Raw genomic sequence first — 16,558 nt, forward strand, 5'->3', positions numbered from 1 at the left:
AATCCTTTTAAAGTGTTTTATTTAAATGTGTAACCCTCGCGTTAACCACATAAAATACTAAAGAAATATTTATCACATATAATTTAATAATATTTACAATAAATCCTCTTTTATACTAAGGAAGCATTGAGTCGTACTTATACACAGCTAACACGAAAATCACAGCTCCTGAAAGTGTAATTATTAATTATATACAATTATTAACACTAATAATAATATAAAATGGTTAATAATACATGATTGTATAAATAATTATTATAATATAGATACAGTGTTAACGTATCTTTTATTTACATATGAAAAAGATAGAGAAATGTGAGAAAATATTGGTGTACTCTTAGATTATGGATTAGTCTCCGCTGCGCTCCAACTAGATACCGCAGGCGTAGTCGCAAAGTGCGGCAACTAATATAACGCCCAATTGGGCGTACTTGAGCCAGTCTCGAACAAATGTATGACTTGAACAACTTTGCTAATAATTGAAACTAAAATGCCGGAGTGCGTAGTAAAACTTTGTTAAAATAATAATACAAGAAATAAGAAAGTCACTGGCAACACATATCATGAGTAAGTACTTTGTATTTTATTAATATCAATGTAAAATAACACGAAACGTATGTTACAAAATTTTAAAGATGCCATTGAGTGTCAAAATGCAACGGACACAAGCATCTAATAGTTGCCGTATTATATATATTGTTCTTAAGTAGTGTGGTTCTAGTAGTATGGAGTTAGTATCTAGTTGGAGCGCAGCAGAGACCAATACTTCATCTAAGTGTGTACATTTTTATTCTCATATTGTTTTCAATGACTACATTACACCATATTTTTGGAATTGGCGGAGCGTACGGTTCACCTGATGGTATTGACGTACAATAAACAACTAGACTCACAATTACGTTCAAAAATTGTCTGAAACAAAACTCCACCTACGTTTCTATTAGGCAGAGTTTTCGTTCAGTCGTGTTTCCACCGCACTTTGAATAAAACGCCACGCAGTGACATAGTGTTCAGTGAAAAACTGTCCAAATACCATCAAATCCAAACTTCAAAAGATTGGAGTGTCGTATTCCCTTTAAAATTAACAGAATTGTGTAATTAACTTGAAGGTTTTGATCATTTTGCTAAATACATTACATTTCAATTGCTAAATCAAAATGTTCATGACTCGTGTTCGCGTTAGAGCTTCTAACGAGCGTATACATTAGACTTTGAACATTACTGCCACGAAACAAGGTGTTAATTTGAATGAATGTTTTAATGTTATCTGTATAAGTTAATACGTATACGTATCTACAATGCCGCTCGGATATTTTTTGACCTTTTTCATCGTCTAGGTGTTTATTGTGCCTGATAGTAAGTGATCGCGGCTGATCATATTGTCTTGCAATGTGAAGTTATAAGAAATCGAGCCTGCCATGACATAATCTGTAGCTATCCATCTTTACATATATTATTAAGTACAAAGTAGTCCACTCAATTCTCCACTAAACACTAGTTAAATATTAAATCGAAGTTAACTTGCGATCACTTCAGCTTTAGTTTGATAAGTGACACGCTTGCTCACTTTACGTTTAAACGAATGATTACGGCTTTCACTTTCGAAACTCACTTCACTGACAGACTCAGAATCCGGGTAGCTCGATAGTTTTTCACATTGTACGGGATCGTCTGTCTGTGTGCCATTCCGTGCGGAACGGCGTTCTGTGCATCAGGAGCAATGGGTGCGAGGTCGTGTGCGGCACGTCCCCGTACGAGCCTGTTGTCACAAACGACACATTTCGTGTTGTGACACTGAAGAATACATCATTGTTGTCACTGGATACTGTAAATAAAGGATTCAGATTTTTATTCAAAATAAATAAAATCAAAATATTTTTATTCATGTAGGTCAAGGAAATGACACCTATGAATGTCAAAAAATATTTTTTCTTATTGTATCTACCGCTACTTCTTAAAGGGTTGAGCTAATGAGAAGAAGTAGCAAGAAACTCATTGCCACTCTTTTAAATCCCGATTAACAATTTCATTGTTGTACAAATCATTTCAATTACAATATAATATGTAAACTGAACACACACTCAAACATCAAATAGTCAATGCCTTACACGAGTAAGTCAAAATAGTAAATGTAAATTAATACAAAAGTTATTGAGTACAGTAACTGCATCATCCACACACCGTAAATAAATAAAGGTATTCTGTGAACTCTTTATAAGGGATTATCTATATAGTGTTATTTTAGTAAAACTTGGTGACGTTATAAAAAAAACATGTCACAAGACACACACATTTCAGAGATTCGATATCACCAAAGATTCATTTTGATGCTGCGATTTTTCGGACTTCATTCTTTTACGATGGAATTAAGCACATAGCTATTTTTAATTCGGTTTTTTATCCGCATGCTGTTAGTCCCATAAAGAAGGATTGCACTCATAAAATCCTATAAACTACATAGTTTCTTCACGAGACCATTCACGACTTTGCCGATGACTTATTATTTTCAATTTAAACAAAAACACAAGCCGTGCGGGCGATACTTCGCGCGAGTCGATGCAGACATGTTTAGACATGTTTTCGCAACTACTCGCAAGAAGCGCTTGACAAACCGCGCGACAGAACTTGCAATGGGGTTTACACTTGCAAGCTGCTGTCAGACAGACTGTCGGACATTTCTCGCGGAACTTATCATGCAGATGGAAACGCGGTCTTAGAGAGAACTCCCAACTTATACGCTGGCCATTCATCATAAGCCAGGAGTCCGGTTGTTGCGAATCATGGGCGCTTGTCTCACCATTTCCTTTCTCGTGAGCCTTGACCCGTTTGCCTCTCTTTTTTAAAAAAAATTCTGGGATAAATTATATAAATTAACTTTGTTACCAAAATTTATGAATGATGCGGGACTCGACCTCTCGGGTTCCGTCCGAGCGCTCGTACTAAATGAGCACTCGAACTCACTTTGAACGGTTGACTCAGTAAGGAGGGTTCACATCGTTTATAAATTGTGGTTACAAATTTATTATGTGTAACAATATTATATTGCTTAACTTAGGAGATAGTTTTAATTTAATTTATACATAAAAAATATTCCTGCATAAAAATATCATACTTGATAATATTTTCCTATCACCTATGCTATTTACCAGTGGGAGGCTCCTTTGCACTGAATGTCGGCTAGATTATGGGTACCACAACGGCGCCTTTTTCTGCCGTGAAGCAGTAATTAGCCGTCAGCTCTTGGTATACCTAGAGGGTCACCAGTTGATCAACGACCGACAATACGGGTTTCGCCATGGTCGGTCGGCAGGTGATCTTCTGGTATACCTAACACATAGATGGGCTGCGGCTATTGAAAGCAAGGGGGAAGGCCTGGCAGTTAGCCTGGATATAGCGAAGGCCTTTGATCGTGTATGGCACAAGGCGCTCCTCTCTAAACTTCCATCATTTGGGCTTCCCGAGAGCTTGTGCAAGTGGACCTCCAGCTTCCTCACTGGGCGCAGCATACAGGTCGTTGTCGACGGACATTGCTCGAACCCGAAGCCCGTGAATGCTGGAGTGCCCCAAGGCTGTGTGCTATCTCCTACGCTGTTTCTTCTGCATATCAATGATATGTTGGACACCTCCAACATTCATTGCTATGCAGATGACAGCACTGGTGATGCCGTATACACGGGCCATGCACGTCTCTCTCGGGAAATCGTCGACCAGTGCCGGGAGAAACTTGTGTCTTCTATCGAGTCCTCTCTTGAGAAGGTCGCGGAATGGGGTAAATTGAACCTTGTCCAATTTAACCCCCAGAAGACTCAAGTTTGCGCGTTTACCTGTAAAAAAACCCCATTTGTCGCATCACCGCTCTTCGACAACACTTCCCTAAAAGCCTCGCCTAGTATCGGAATACTGGGTCTCGAAATCTCGAGCGATTGCCAATTCCGTGGCCATCTGGAAGGCATAGCCAAATTGGCTTCAAAGAAACTGGATGTCATTTATAGAGCACGGCAATACTTCAAGCCGGCCCACATTCTAGCGCTGTACAAATCGCAGGTCCGGCCACACATGGAGTATTGCTGTCATCTCTGGTCTGGCGCACCCCAGTATCAGCTCGATCCATTTGACCGCGTGCAACGCAGAGCAGCTCGAATTGTCGGGGACCCAGTACTCTGTGAACGGCTGGATCACTTGGCGTTGCGTAGAGACGTCGCTTCATTGTGTGTCTTCTAACGCATTTATCACGGGGAGTGTTCCGAAGAGCTGTTTTACCTAATTCCTGCCACCGAATTCCACCTTCGCACGACACGCCACAAGTTAGGATATCATCCTCACCATCTGGATGTGTGGCGGTCCTCCACAGTGCGGTTTACAAGGAGCTTTCTTCCACGTACTACAAAGCTGTGGAATGAACTTCCTTGTGCGGTGTTTCCGGGACGATACGACATGGGTACCTTCAAAAAAAGCGCGTACACCTTCCTTAAAGGCCGGCAACGCTCCTGTGATTCCTCTGGTGTTGCAAGAGAGTATGGGTGGCGGTGATCACTTAACAACAGGTGACCCGTACGCTCGTCCTATTCCATAAAAAAAAGTAATGTGTAAGTATTATTGTGTTTCAGTATGAAGGGCGCCGTAGCTAGTGAAATTACTGGGCAAATGAGACTTAACATCTTATGTCTCAAGGTGATGAGCGCAATTGTAGTACCGCTCAGAAATTTTGGATTTTTTAAGAATTCTGAGTGTTAATACATTGAAATGGGCGGGGCGTATCAATTACACTCACCTGATCGTCCTGCCGGCTTCGTCACTTATTTTCATAAAAAAATCTGTATAATTTCATTTAGTTAACAACCAAAAAATAAGTTCTCACAAACTTGTCGTTTCTAACTTGAAAGCAACTTGAAGTTTATTACTAAATGTTTTTCAACTTAGCCTCAGACTTCAATAACTTAGTAATTGACAAAAACTCCAAAAATGTGTGGAAAAGAACTTACTCTTGAACGATATTGAAGTCTCTTTGACAGCATTTTAATTAAATTGAGCACAATATAGTTTCTTTCTAAATTAAAACTCGGCAGTGTTAGATTCGGAGAAAATATTCCATAGCCACACAAAACTCAAATTAAAAACACTTTAGAAACGGACTTTCATACATTTTTACCGTTCCGCTTATTTCTAGACAAGTCCATAAAATAATGATTGAAACGAAATATAATAAACTAAACATATAAGTTTTATCTAGGATATCGACATTACATATTTCTCACATAAGGTTTTCCTCAAAAATATATTTACAATCATAATATTATTATCAAGAATAAAACTTTTAGTTGCAGAAATAAGAAAAAAAAGTACTTAATAATGATACTTGTCAATGTTAATTAAAGTTACAATCATAAGGACAAAATTAAGAGTACAATCAATAAAAACAATAACATTAGATTTTTTATTAGAGTGTTTTTAGCAACGCAAGGAATTTAAAATAAAAATAAAAAAAATAGCAAGACAGTTAATAAAAAAACGTTGGATGTGTATTTTTTGTGGTAATATAACAGACAAGTGTAATAGAAGGACGTACACAATAGAGGTAAGCAAGATGAGAGGAACATTGATTGTTAAACTCTAAATTCAAACATACGTTTGCATACAGAAGGAACATTGAAGAGGTCATGCACATTAAGTTAAAGTTTAGAAGTACACATGAAGTCGAGGAAGACACTCATAAAAACGACGTCACAAAATGAATGGCAGTGATTGGTGCAGTAGACCTAAGACCGACATACCTCAGGCTAGCCGACGATTCGGGTGAATCCATTTGAGACTTAGAATGGGACGAGTATAAAGTTGAAAATAGATTTCCTGGAGGAGGCACTTGGAAGTGAGATAACGTGTCATTCAATGGAATGGCTATATAAATGTTTGTTCACAGGAATTTTGCCTTATCGCTTGTAGTTCACCTGAAGAGTAATAGCGTCGAGTTGTGCGCCACTGTAAGCAAAATACAACCTAAATTATGATAAAATACAAGTCTTTAGAGGCTTCTTTGCTGTGAACATAGAAAAAATACTAATAATAATATTGTAACTCGAATGTTCTTTACTTTTTTTACACATACATCAGCAAAACATGAACAGTGTTTATGTTTTTGTCGTTGCCGATCAAAAATTAGTAAGTAAAGTTAATTTTACCTGTGATTGCTTGAAACGTAGTTGTGGTTGATATTTTCGTCTCAATTTTCTTGGACAACATACACATAATATCCGTAGGAAGGCCCTGAAACAAACAGAATTTTTTGTAGATATTGATTGATAATAAAAAATGTATTATTGTCAACTGTTTCAAAGTTTTCTCATGAGTGATATGAGAAAAAAAATTTTTACACTCATTTAAAAGCTTACAATTTGTTAATAGTTGACGTAAGTAGTCCTATTTATAATACCAATGACGTTTATGTATTATATTTATGTATAGAACGTCATTGTATAATACCTACGAAAAACAACTATACATATATACATTATTTATTTTTATTGCTTTTATACAAATAAGAATATAATGATTAAAATACTATCTTCGCGCCTCAATAAGGCTACTGGCAAGCGCTGGCAGCTATTTCGGTCATCGGATCAGCGTAGCCATCCAACGCGGAAATGCTGCCAGTATTTTAGGTACGCTTCCACGTAATGATAGTTTTAATTTTATGTAGTCATAGTATTGTTAATATAGTTACAAGAATTGTTTTGCTTGAATAAATAATTGTTAATAAGAATAAGAATATAAAATAGTTCTAAATATGCTTTTCTGAGAGAAAACTGGCAAAATTAAAATCAGCGGAAATGCATCAAAAATTGACCTACAGAGATTTGTGAAAAGATACCAAATATCCATTTATGATTTTTCGTACAATAGAAGTTTTGAAATAGAGTAAAAATGTTTAAAATGAACAGTTTTATTTATCCTGTCATGTTCAGTAGAAGTTTTTCTTATTAACCTCATCATTAACATCATGGTTACATTATACTGGCCTTGGTAACGTCTCTCAAATTCCATTATATCATGATGCAAGCGTTCCCCTTATTCTTCGGGTTAACATCCCATATTATCCAAATGAAAATGTAACGTATTATTATCTTTAGAAAAATTCGAAATGTTGTCAAATAATGGCCTACAATTATTCCACTTTTAATTTTCGCCTCTGAACGCTATGGAAAAAAAAGTGTGTGTGTCAGCTCCGACGCACGACTGGAGTTTACTCCTCAAGAACGATTGTCTTTGAACAGGTACTAAACAAAATCAAGTCCAATGGAGTCTTTTACAAACAGACATACAGCAGAAGCTAATAAAAGCGTATCAAATAAAAAAGATCGACATCATAATTATGTAAGGGTAAATAAACGCATTAATGAAAATTCTTAAAAAATATATATTTTTTTATTTTATTTACATTTTTACGAGTATTTGGCGAAATATTATTTATCAAATTATATAATTATATTATATTATTATCATTTTCAATATTAATTATATCTATTTTGTCATCATTATTAATCACTGTGACAAGAGGTTCATGGTAACTAAAATACGACACGAGAACGTTGGTAGATACGTGGTTTACGAATCGTGAAATACCGCATCAATGGTAGTACAAATCCCAAAAATATCCCACTAACTAAGGTAATAAAACACCTAATAGGGGCGTACCAATCATATATTTACCAGTTACATAATAAGTAAGGTGACAGTTCTATAATAAACTTAGATAATGCGTCCTTGATGGCTTAGGGCGACATCTATGAACAATATCAAACTGTAATCGATTACAAACCTTAACAATGGTTGTACCATATCTCGTCGTCCCCACTCTTCAGAAACAATATCTAATCAAATTCGAATTTTAAAAACTATATTAATCTCAATCTGTCATTTTTGTTAAAATAACCGCTAAGCAACAGTGGAAGTAAATGATACTGTTTTCTCAATAGTTTTGATCCACTCTCAGTATAAGCTAACAATGTCTCGTGAATAAAATCTATTATATCGGTAACTTTTTCATTGACAGAAATATAAACTGTTACAATAACAATGTGTTTACCGTTAGGTACTACATCTATCTCGCGGCACATATGTCTCCCAAATTCGAATGTGTTTGGCTTAAGTGCTGGGCATTTCTTGAAAAAGTATCATTGCCACTAAGCACATGGTGTGAATCGTTAGCATGTAGGTAAATGCTGACCCCGCTCCCACGATTAGTATCTGGTCTTCTATACTGTGATATACCTACGTTTGAAATTTTCCATTTCAACCGAATCCTCGTTGCAAAGCCATGTTTCTGATAATATTAAAATATGTGCTTTCTGTACAATGTTACCACGGAGATCAGGTGCATGTGCCCGGAGACTTTGGCAATTAAGCGAAAAGATAAATATCATACTGCCTTCATTCATTTTATTGATAATAATACGATCAATTGTAGTAAGGTGAACAGTAGAAAGTCTTGCAAACGCTTGGCGTAAGAGAAGCATCGTTTCGTTGCGTTGTCTACCATGATGAAAACGTTGACGGTTATTTGTAGAAACAATATGAAGGTCTTCTTGAGACGTTACTCTGGATAAGGCTACGTAGACCAAAGGTTGTGAGTGTGTCTTGTTGTATTTGTAAACAATTTCATCAAATGTTCCGCCTTGCGACTTATGAATTGTCAACGCGCATGCCGGTTTGAGTGGGAAATGAATTCTTTTCGCATGGATGGATTAATTTTGGTTGAGAGGCACTGTTGCAGATCTACGGTAGATAGAAACGAATTCTCTACTGATTTCTTTTGCGTTCGCATAACCAGCCATTATTCCACGAGCTTTAACTTTGAAATAGAAGCCAAACTCGCAGTACTTCATTTTGAGCACCGAATTCAACATATGACAATTTACCTACCGCCCCATTGGCTAAACCATCAGTGACATCGGTGTTCGTTGTTATGATAACTACGAACACCGATGACATACATACATGAATTTCGCTGTAGATAAGCTATGGCTTAATTTCAATTTATTAAATTAACAATTTTAATTTATTTCGTAGGATAAACCTCCTGTATCGATAGTACTGAGCTTATGAAGCTTAGCTCTAGCAACCCTTTCTTTTTCGCGATCGCCATCACATCATATCATTTCATCATCAGCAATAGAATTTGATGTTTCACCAGATGAACTTAAAATTCTTAAATTGTAACTATCAACTGAATGGTTGTCATTGAATAAACGAATTCCTCTAGGACAACGTTCTTCCACTTCTACCTCTGAACAGAACTTCGATTCAATCATTTGCAACTGTTGTTCATCCTATTGATCTCCATTAACAATCTTTGTCAACAGTACAGAAAATTCAGCATTTCCTTGTCTTATGACTTCATTCAATTCATAAAAAGCAATTCCTCTTCGTAACTGCTGACCATCGAATCGCTGGATTTTTTGTTTCCAAATGGGAGTAGGTCTAACAGGTGGCAATTGCCTCAAATTCCCAATGAGAATTATGTTTAATCCACCAAAAGCAGTAATAAAATTGCCTAGCTATTTCTTTTAGTCTTAGATCAATTCATTCTAACATTTCTGCCCCGATCATGCTGATTTCCTCAATTAGTATCATCTTGACGAACTTGAAGAAAGATCTATATAAACCCTTGATCTCGTTTGATAGTGGTGATTGAAAATTCAAAAGCGTGATTTTGAATGCAGTGTGTTCACACTGACAGTCGTGCCTCCTATAGCAACTACGGCCTTCCCTGTTGCACATGCAAGATAAGCGTTACACTAACCATCCGTATCAGTAAATGGATTACAAATTTCCATGATAAGTTTAATGAGGAATGTTTCCCGCATCCAGCAGGACCAGTCAATTAATAGTGATTTTTCTTATGGTCAGGTATCTTATTATACCTTATTATTAAAATCTGTGATCGAAAACTGTTAAGTTGTCGTATTACTCGATAGATTCAGTGTTCGATTTGGAAATATGAAATAGTTTATGAAAGTGACACTAGATGACGTTTAATCTAGAATTATTTGTTTATAATTTGAACTTAAATAAGGGATGTCTGTAGTTCAACGCCATCTAATAAAGTTTAGGAAAATAACTTTCACTAGCTCCAACACTTCATATTGCAAAAGTAAATAATTTTCAAAAGTAACGCTAGGTGGCTGACAGGAAAATAGAATGCTAATAGTTGCCTTATTTGTAGGCAAACAAAGCCTGTTCTTATTTAAATGAGAAAAACGTTACTATCAAATTTTGGTTAGCAGATTTTCCTTTCCATATTTTTCTCATACCGGGCGCCTTATATGAAAATCGATTCTTATGGAGTAAACTCTTCAAAAATCTACAAATCAAAAATATTTGCATTCACATTTTTTTAAATATGTGTGGTGTGCTATAAATATCAAAATATATTAAGTAAAACCCATGCGCATTTTTTTGTTGACTAGTATAATTTAATATGTATTGGTAGCACTTAGTGACTTCCAAACTCTGTAACGGTTAAACTAAAGGGAAGTTAAAACTAAACTAAGTTAACTACACTAAAGGGAACCGTTATAAATAGTAGCCTTGATCGACGATTACTATTGGTGTAGCCACAACTTTTAGAATGCGATAAAAGAGGCCATACATTTTGCTCAATGTGCACCGTGGGCTCGACGGAATAACACGAGTTGTTTCACTTAACCCTAGAAAGATAACCTACGCCTCAGAGGCGCCCACGTCGGAATGAAAAGGCTTTATTTTTCTTAAAAAAACAAGAATGTCAAAGATGACTTACAGTACAGATTAAGATAAATTACTTCCTTCTACTGTCAGTAATTAGCTGTCAATAATCGGAAGCTGTCCCATATACCCGATAAGCCATTCTTATCGCCTTATATTGGGACACGTGAATTGCAATTTCCATACAAACTTCTATCGCTAGTAAGCTATATGTCCTCTCATTGACAGACAGCGTGTACGTGCGTATAAGGTGAGTTACCGTCGATAAGTTTATTGGGACAGAAATGTCAACGGTAGTTACGATTTTTATCTCAGGTAGGCAACCGGAGATAGACTGAATATTGGTAACGGCCGTTATACTACAAGTATATGGATAAGTCTGAAAACTATACGTTTTTTTTCCAGCAATAAATAACAGGGTCTTTATGAAAGGAACAGCGGTTCAAATTAAGTTAACCGTGACATGTGTAGCATCGTATGTCAGAGCTTATCATTGGCACAAGCTTAAACAGATTAGATTTTCGATTTACGATGAACAATGAAAAAAACCTATTCCTTTTTTATAAGTATATACCTAATAATATGTACTGAACCCTTGGTGGACGAGGCCAACAAGCACTTGCCTTGTTTTATTTTGTATTTCTAGATTAGTACAGAAAAAAAAACAGTCTAGCCATTTTTGAGTTGTAGTGAAACTAACGAACGGCAAATGATATTGATTACATTAGAAGTATAAACTTTTGATTCTGCTGGATTTAAAATCACGCATTTATATCTCAGAATATTATATTGTAGCGAAAATACATAATATCAGGAATAATCAAGAGTTGGTTATCAAATCAAATCAAATCAAAATCACTTTATTCATGTATGTCACCGAAATGACACTTATGAATGTCAAAAAAATATTTTTCTTAGTGAATCTACCGCTACTTAGTAAAGGGTTGAGCTAATGAGAAGAAAACATCTTAAGACACACTTAGATAGCCTTACAGATATAAGTTGTAGTAAAATAAGATGCGACCTGGAGCTGGCATCAGCTTTGCAAACTTGCTCGGATTTTTTAGAATATACAAAACTTGAACAAAAAAGAACTAGTAGGACATCTGGATTCGAACCCGGGTCTTCTGCTTTCCGGATCACCCAATCTCCTATCTGAGCTGTTATAGTCTTGTATACTCGTATAGTGGCGCAATTTACTAACTGTAGCAGTTTCTCATTAAAACACGGATAAAACATTTTTTTAAATTGAAACCTAACTAGATCGATTTCTCGCCCCCGAAACCGCCTGTATACTAAATTTCATTAAAATCGTTGGGATAGAGATCCAATTATATAGTATATATATACAGTAATTTCTCGTTTAAAGAAATTGGATAGTATTATAAATAATGCTATCTTTCATGACATACACGAATTCACACTGAGTGCAACAAAACATTTTGTTAAGGCACAGGATCACGCCAACGACCTTCGAATTTGGGCGGAGCTAACTCGTTTTCAGGGGATTCTCGGGTTTAGTTAACTAAAATAATAATAAAAATGTAACATTAACGCAAAATCAAATCTAAAAACAAAGTTACAAATACACACATTATAAATCTCTAAAATGTGTTTTATTTTAATGTGTAACATTCGAAAAAAGAAAATACTATTGTGTGCTTGTGGTTTAGTGTTCAAAATACAAGGGGCTAATGCCTAACGTGGTGACTGTTTACGACGTATCTATCAAAATCGGTTACAGTTAGAATAGATTCGCTTTCCTTTTTAATCCTGCTGTATGACGTCAGAGAAGTTCTTTCTCTCTCCCACACTTTGTTTATTTGAAGTATATTGTAGGTAAGGATTACTATAATGCAATTTTAAAATTACTGGAAAATCTGAAGAGATAAAAATAAAATTCCGTGTTGCATAAATTTGCCTGGAAAGTATTATGTTTCATGAAACCTTATATTAATATAATATAATAATGACACACTTTCACACATATTATCTTGCCCCAAACTAGGCATAGCCTGTACTATGGGCACAAGACAACGATATATTTATTACAATATACTTACTTAAACATATATAAATACATATAAACATCCATGACTCGGAAACAAAGATCCATATTTATCATATAAATGATTGCACCTACGGGAATTAGAACTCGGGACCTCTAGCTTAGTAGTCAGGGTCACTAACCATTCGGCTATATATACAAAGTTACTAGAGTTCTTAAGTCCTTTAGTAACAATATAGATGTACTATCAATACCTTAAGACATTTTATACCTAAATTGTAGGAAAATCGACTCAAATACAGCCTGCGCCTGCTCCCTTGTTAATTAATTAATGTTAATTATGCTTATTACTTGCCAAAAATTACTTATTTGAAGACTGCTTGATTGATGTTTTAATATTCACGGTAAGTACTAATAGGAGAAAATATTAATGAATTTATAAATATTATATTTTATGGCCCTTTATTAAATACTTTATCTATACATATAAATAAAATTGGAGAGTCTGTTTGTTATATTGAAATAACCGTTTTTTACACCAAAATAGCATTTTTTACAATTTTTGTCTGTCTGTCTGTTTCTTTGTTCCGGCTAATCTCTGAAATGGCTGGACCGATTTTAACAGGACTTTTATTGGCAGGTAGTTGATATAATAAAGAGTAACTAAGACTACGTTTATTTTAGAAAATTATTTTATTTTAGAAAAATAAAGTAATGTTGCAATTGTCCAAACGGTCTAACTCTAAAAATAATTATATGGCAAAACAACGTTTGCCGGGTCAGCTAGTATAACATAAAATTAAAATATCTTATCTATATATTACTAGCTGACCCGACAGACGTTTTTCTGTATTTAATAAATAAAGTAATGTTTTATATGAATTTGTCAATAATATATCATAACATCAAAAATTACTTCGTCAAATGTGAACCCTGCTGTAGTAATGAAATTGTTTCACAGCAGTACTGTCAAACCGTGCTTCAATAATTTCTCTCATAGAAATTATGTATGCACACATCAAAGGAAAAACAAATTTGTTGTTTTTGTTTAATTTTGCAGCATTTTCTTATTTATTCACCTTTTAAACCTTCTCTGGGCTTCCACAAATAAATCAAGACCTAAATTTGCCAAATCGGTGCAGCCGTTCTCGAGTTTAAGCGAGACTAACGAACAGCAATTCATTTATAAATATATAGATAAAAATAAGAGATATACACCTATGTTAACTTGACTCATCACGATATCTCTGGAACTATAAGGCGTAGTTTTTGCCGAGTAGGGGACAGCTAAGAACGGATTTTAGGAAATTCCACCCGAAAGAGTTTTTTATTATGAACAGAACAACGTCTGCCGAGTGAGCTAGTCATTATACATGCGAGTATATATGGGACACACTAAAAGTTTTGCACTTCTAGCAAATCGGAACTATTCGAATTTCGAATGTTTTTAAACGTTGCAACCTTCTTAGTTATAAAAAAAGCAATTGGCGGGAAATCATCTGTCAATTATTTTTTATCACACATCAAAGTTCTACGTACACAACGAAAATGGAATTAAATCGAAAAGATTCTAGAGCGATGATTCTTTATGATTTAAAAAGTTCTCTCTCTCCGCAAGACTGTGCCGCTCGTTTTCAAAATGCTTTTGGGGAGAAGCAACTTGCTTGAGCATCGTGAGGCGATGGTTTGTTGAATTTGAGAGAGGTCGGATTACATGACGAATTTCGTGAAGGGCGGCTTTCAACTGTCGTTAACGAAAAAAAAAAATATTTACACGTAGAATTGAAAGTTCAGAAACTTTGTTGTCGTTGGATCCCTCATCCCCCACAGCGGAACAGAAGCGGGCTCGCGTGGAATGGTGCTCACAGATGCTTATGAAGTACGACCACGTACATTCTAATGCTGTTTATAACATTGTTACAGGAGAAACGTGGTTTTATTGTTTTGAACCCGAAAAAAAAAAACAGCAATCTAGTACATGAGTGTTTGAAAATGAGAACAGGCCAACAAAAGTGAGGCAGGCGAGAAACGTTTGTAAAAAAATAATCACATTATTTTTCTAAGCTACGGGTCTGAACAATTCCACTTGAAGATTAAAAGAGTCTTAATGCCGAGTGGTATTCTACCATTTGTGTACCCAGGGTGTTATAAAAAGTTCGCGAAAGACGACCAAAAAGCAGCGTTCTCCTACATAATGACAACGCTTCTTCACATACGGCCAACAAAACTAAGTCATTTTTAGCTTACGAAAAAGTGCAACTCGTCACCCATCCTGCACATAGCCCCGATCTTGCACCCTGTGATTTCTGTTTTATCCCCAAAATCATAGATTTGATGAGAGGTTTTACTTTTACCAATTCCGAAGAGGCAGTGATAGCGTTCAATCAGCACGTAGAAAAATGCCTAGAGATCTGTGGTCCTCCTATTTAAAAAAATGGTTCGATCGCATGAAAAATGTATAAAATGTAAAGGAGAGTATTTTGAAAAGCAATAAATATAATAATATTATGGTTATAACATGTAGTTTTTTTAAGTTACGCAAAACTTTAGTGTGATATTAACGAGATTCTCTGAGGTCCCTTTAAAAAAAGCGCGTACACCTTTATAAAAGGCGGAATACTTCACATCAGGTTACCTATCGGTACGCTTGTTCGTCCTCATTTTTAATATTAAAAGTCCTATTTTGCTTCGTTTTAACACGGACGAGTAAAAAAATAAGGACTCCGTGTCATCTAAATAACAGTGAAGCATCAAAACAAGCCAGTTAACGTGTAAATACATAGCCCCACGCACACACTTACACTAATATAAGCCGGTCAGCCGCCATTATGACATTGTCATCGTCTGTGACTGACAGTTACATCCAGTGTGACCGCTGAATACAAAAAAAAAATACATAATAAACTGGGACTTTACCCGAACAATGGTAATCCATGTTTCCATCCATAGGTGTTCTAAGTAGATAAATCATTATCTGTTTCTAGACGCAGTGATTTATGATAACAGAGTTGTCTTAACCAATATTAGCATCCAAGTATCAGTTCTAAACATTAAATCGCGTGCAAAGCAGTGCTACTCGAATTGTCGGGGATCCAGTGCTCTGTCAAAATTTCCATCACTTGTGTATTTACCTAGCAACCAAATCACTACATAGCACATAGTTATTTGTTCTCTTAAATTGTACTTATTTGATACCACGTCAGTGGCAAACAAACGAATTTAAGATTGAATTTTGTGTAGGTATTCTTAAAAATAAGAAATGTTAGTTATTTTAATATCAGTTAGAACAAAGATACTACAAACAAGACTTGGACTCAGAAATAAAACACGCAATCCTTACTTTCAAGGTGCATCTATTTTTTAATGTAATTTATTATTTACTCATACTATGCCTGCGATATTTATTTTTTGTTTAGGAAACAATCTGACTATCACAAATTAGAAAACCGGAATTAAACGTAATGTGGCTGTATAATACTATGACAAATAACGGGACATAGTTTATGTTAGCTGCTATCCCCCGTAGCTGAATACACACTAGCTTAAAGGTGCTTCACTTGTTAATATCACGGCGCGGAGTCCTCCTTTATTTACACGTCCGTTGTAAGTGTATTGTGAATTTTGTTTTATATTAAAAATTAATTTAAGCAAAATGTTTGGCGTAAAATTTTTGAATAAATTATTCCGAAGCAATTGCCAATATTAAACGTGTTTAAATTATTGCTTGTTGTTTGCTAAACGTTTTGTTAATGTTAGTTCTTAATATAAAACAAAAATCAGATGAGTAACTGACAAAGAAATTAACTGTGA

The 16,558-nt window shown here is 35.3% G+C and overlaps 1 protein-coding gene across 1 annotated transcript in view; it reads right to left on the minus strand.

The window, feature by feature from the left end:
* Positions 1-340: 340 nt before the first annotated feature.
* LOC126970521 (dopamine receptor 2-like) overlaps positions 341-16,558 on the minus strand; it is a 119,048-nt gene continuing 102,830 nt past the window's right edge. The window contains exons 3-4 of the mRNA XM_050816482.1: positions 6,177-6,261; positions 341-1,825 (exon numbers count right to left, since the gene is read on the minus strand). Coding sequence (XP_050672439.1) covers positions 1,766-1,825; positions 6,177-6,261 — 145 coding nt within the window. The 3' untranslated portion in view covers positions 341-1,765. The remainder of the gene's footprint in view (positions 1,826-6,176; positions 6,262-16,558) is intronic.

Source organism: Leptidea sinapis, chromosome 21 (genome assembly GCF_905404315.1).
Source record: "Leptidea sinapis chromosome 21, ilLepSina1.1, whole genome shotgun sequence".
Classification (NCBI taxonomy): Eukaryota; Metazoa; Arthropoda; class Insecta; order Lepidoptera; family Pieridae; genus Leptidea; species Leptidea sinapis.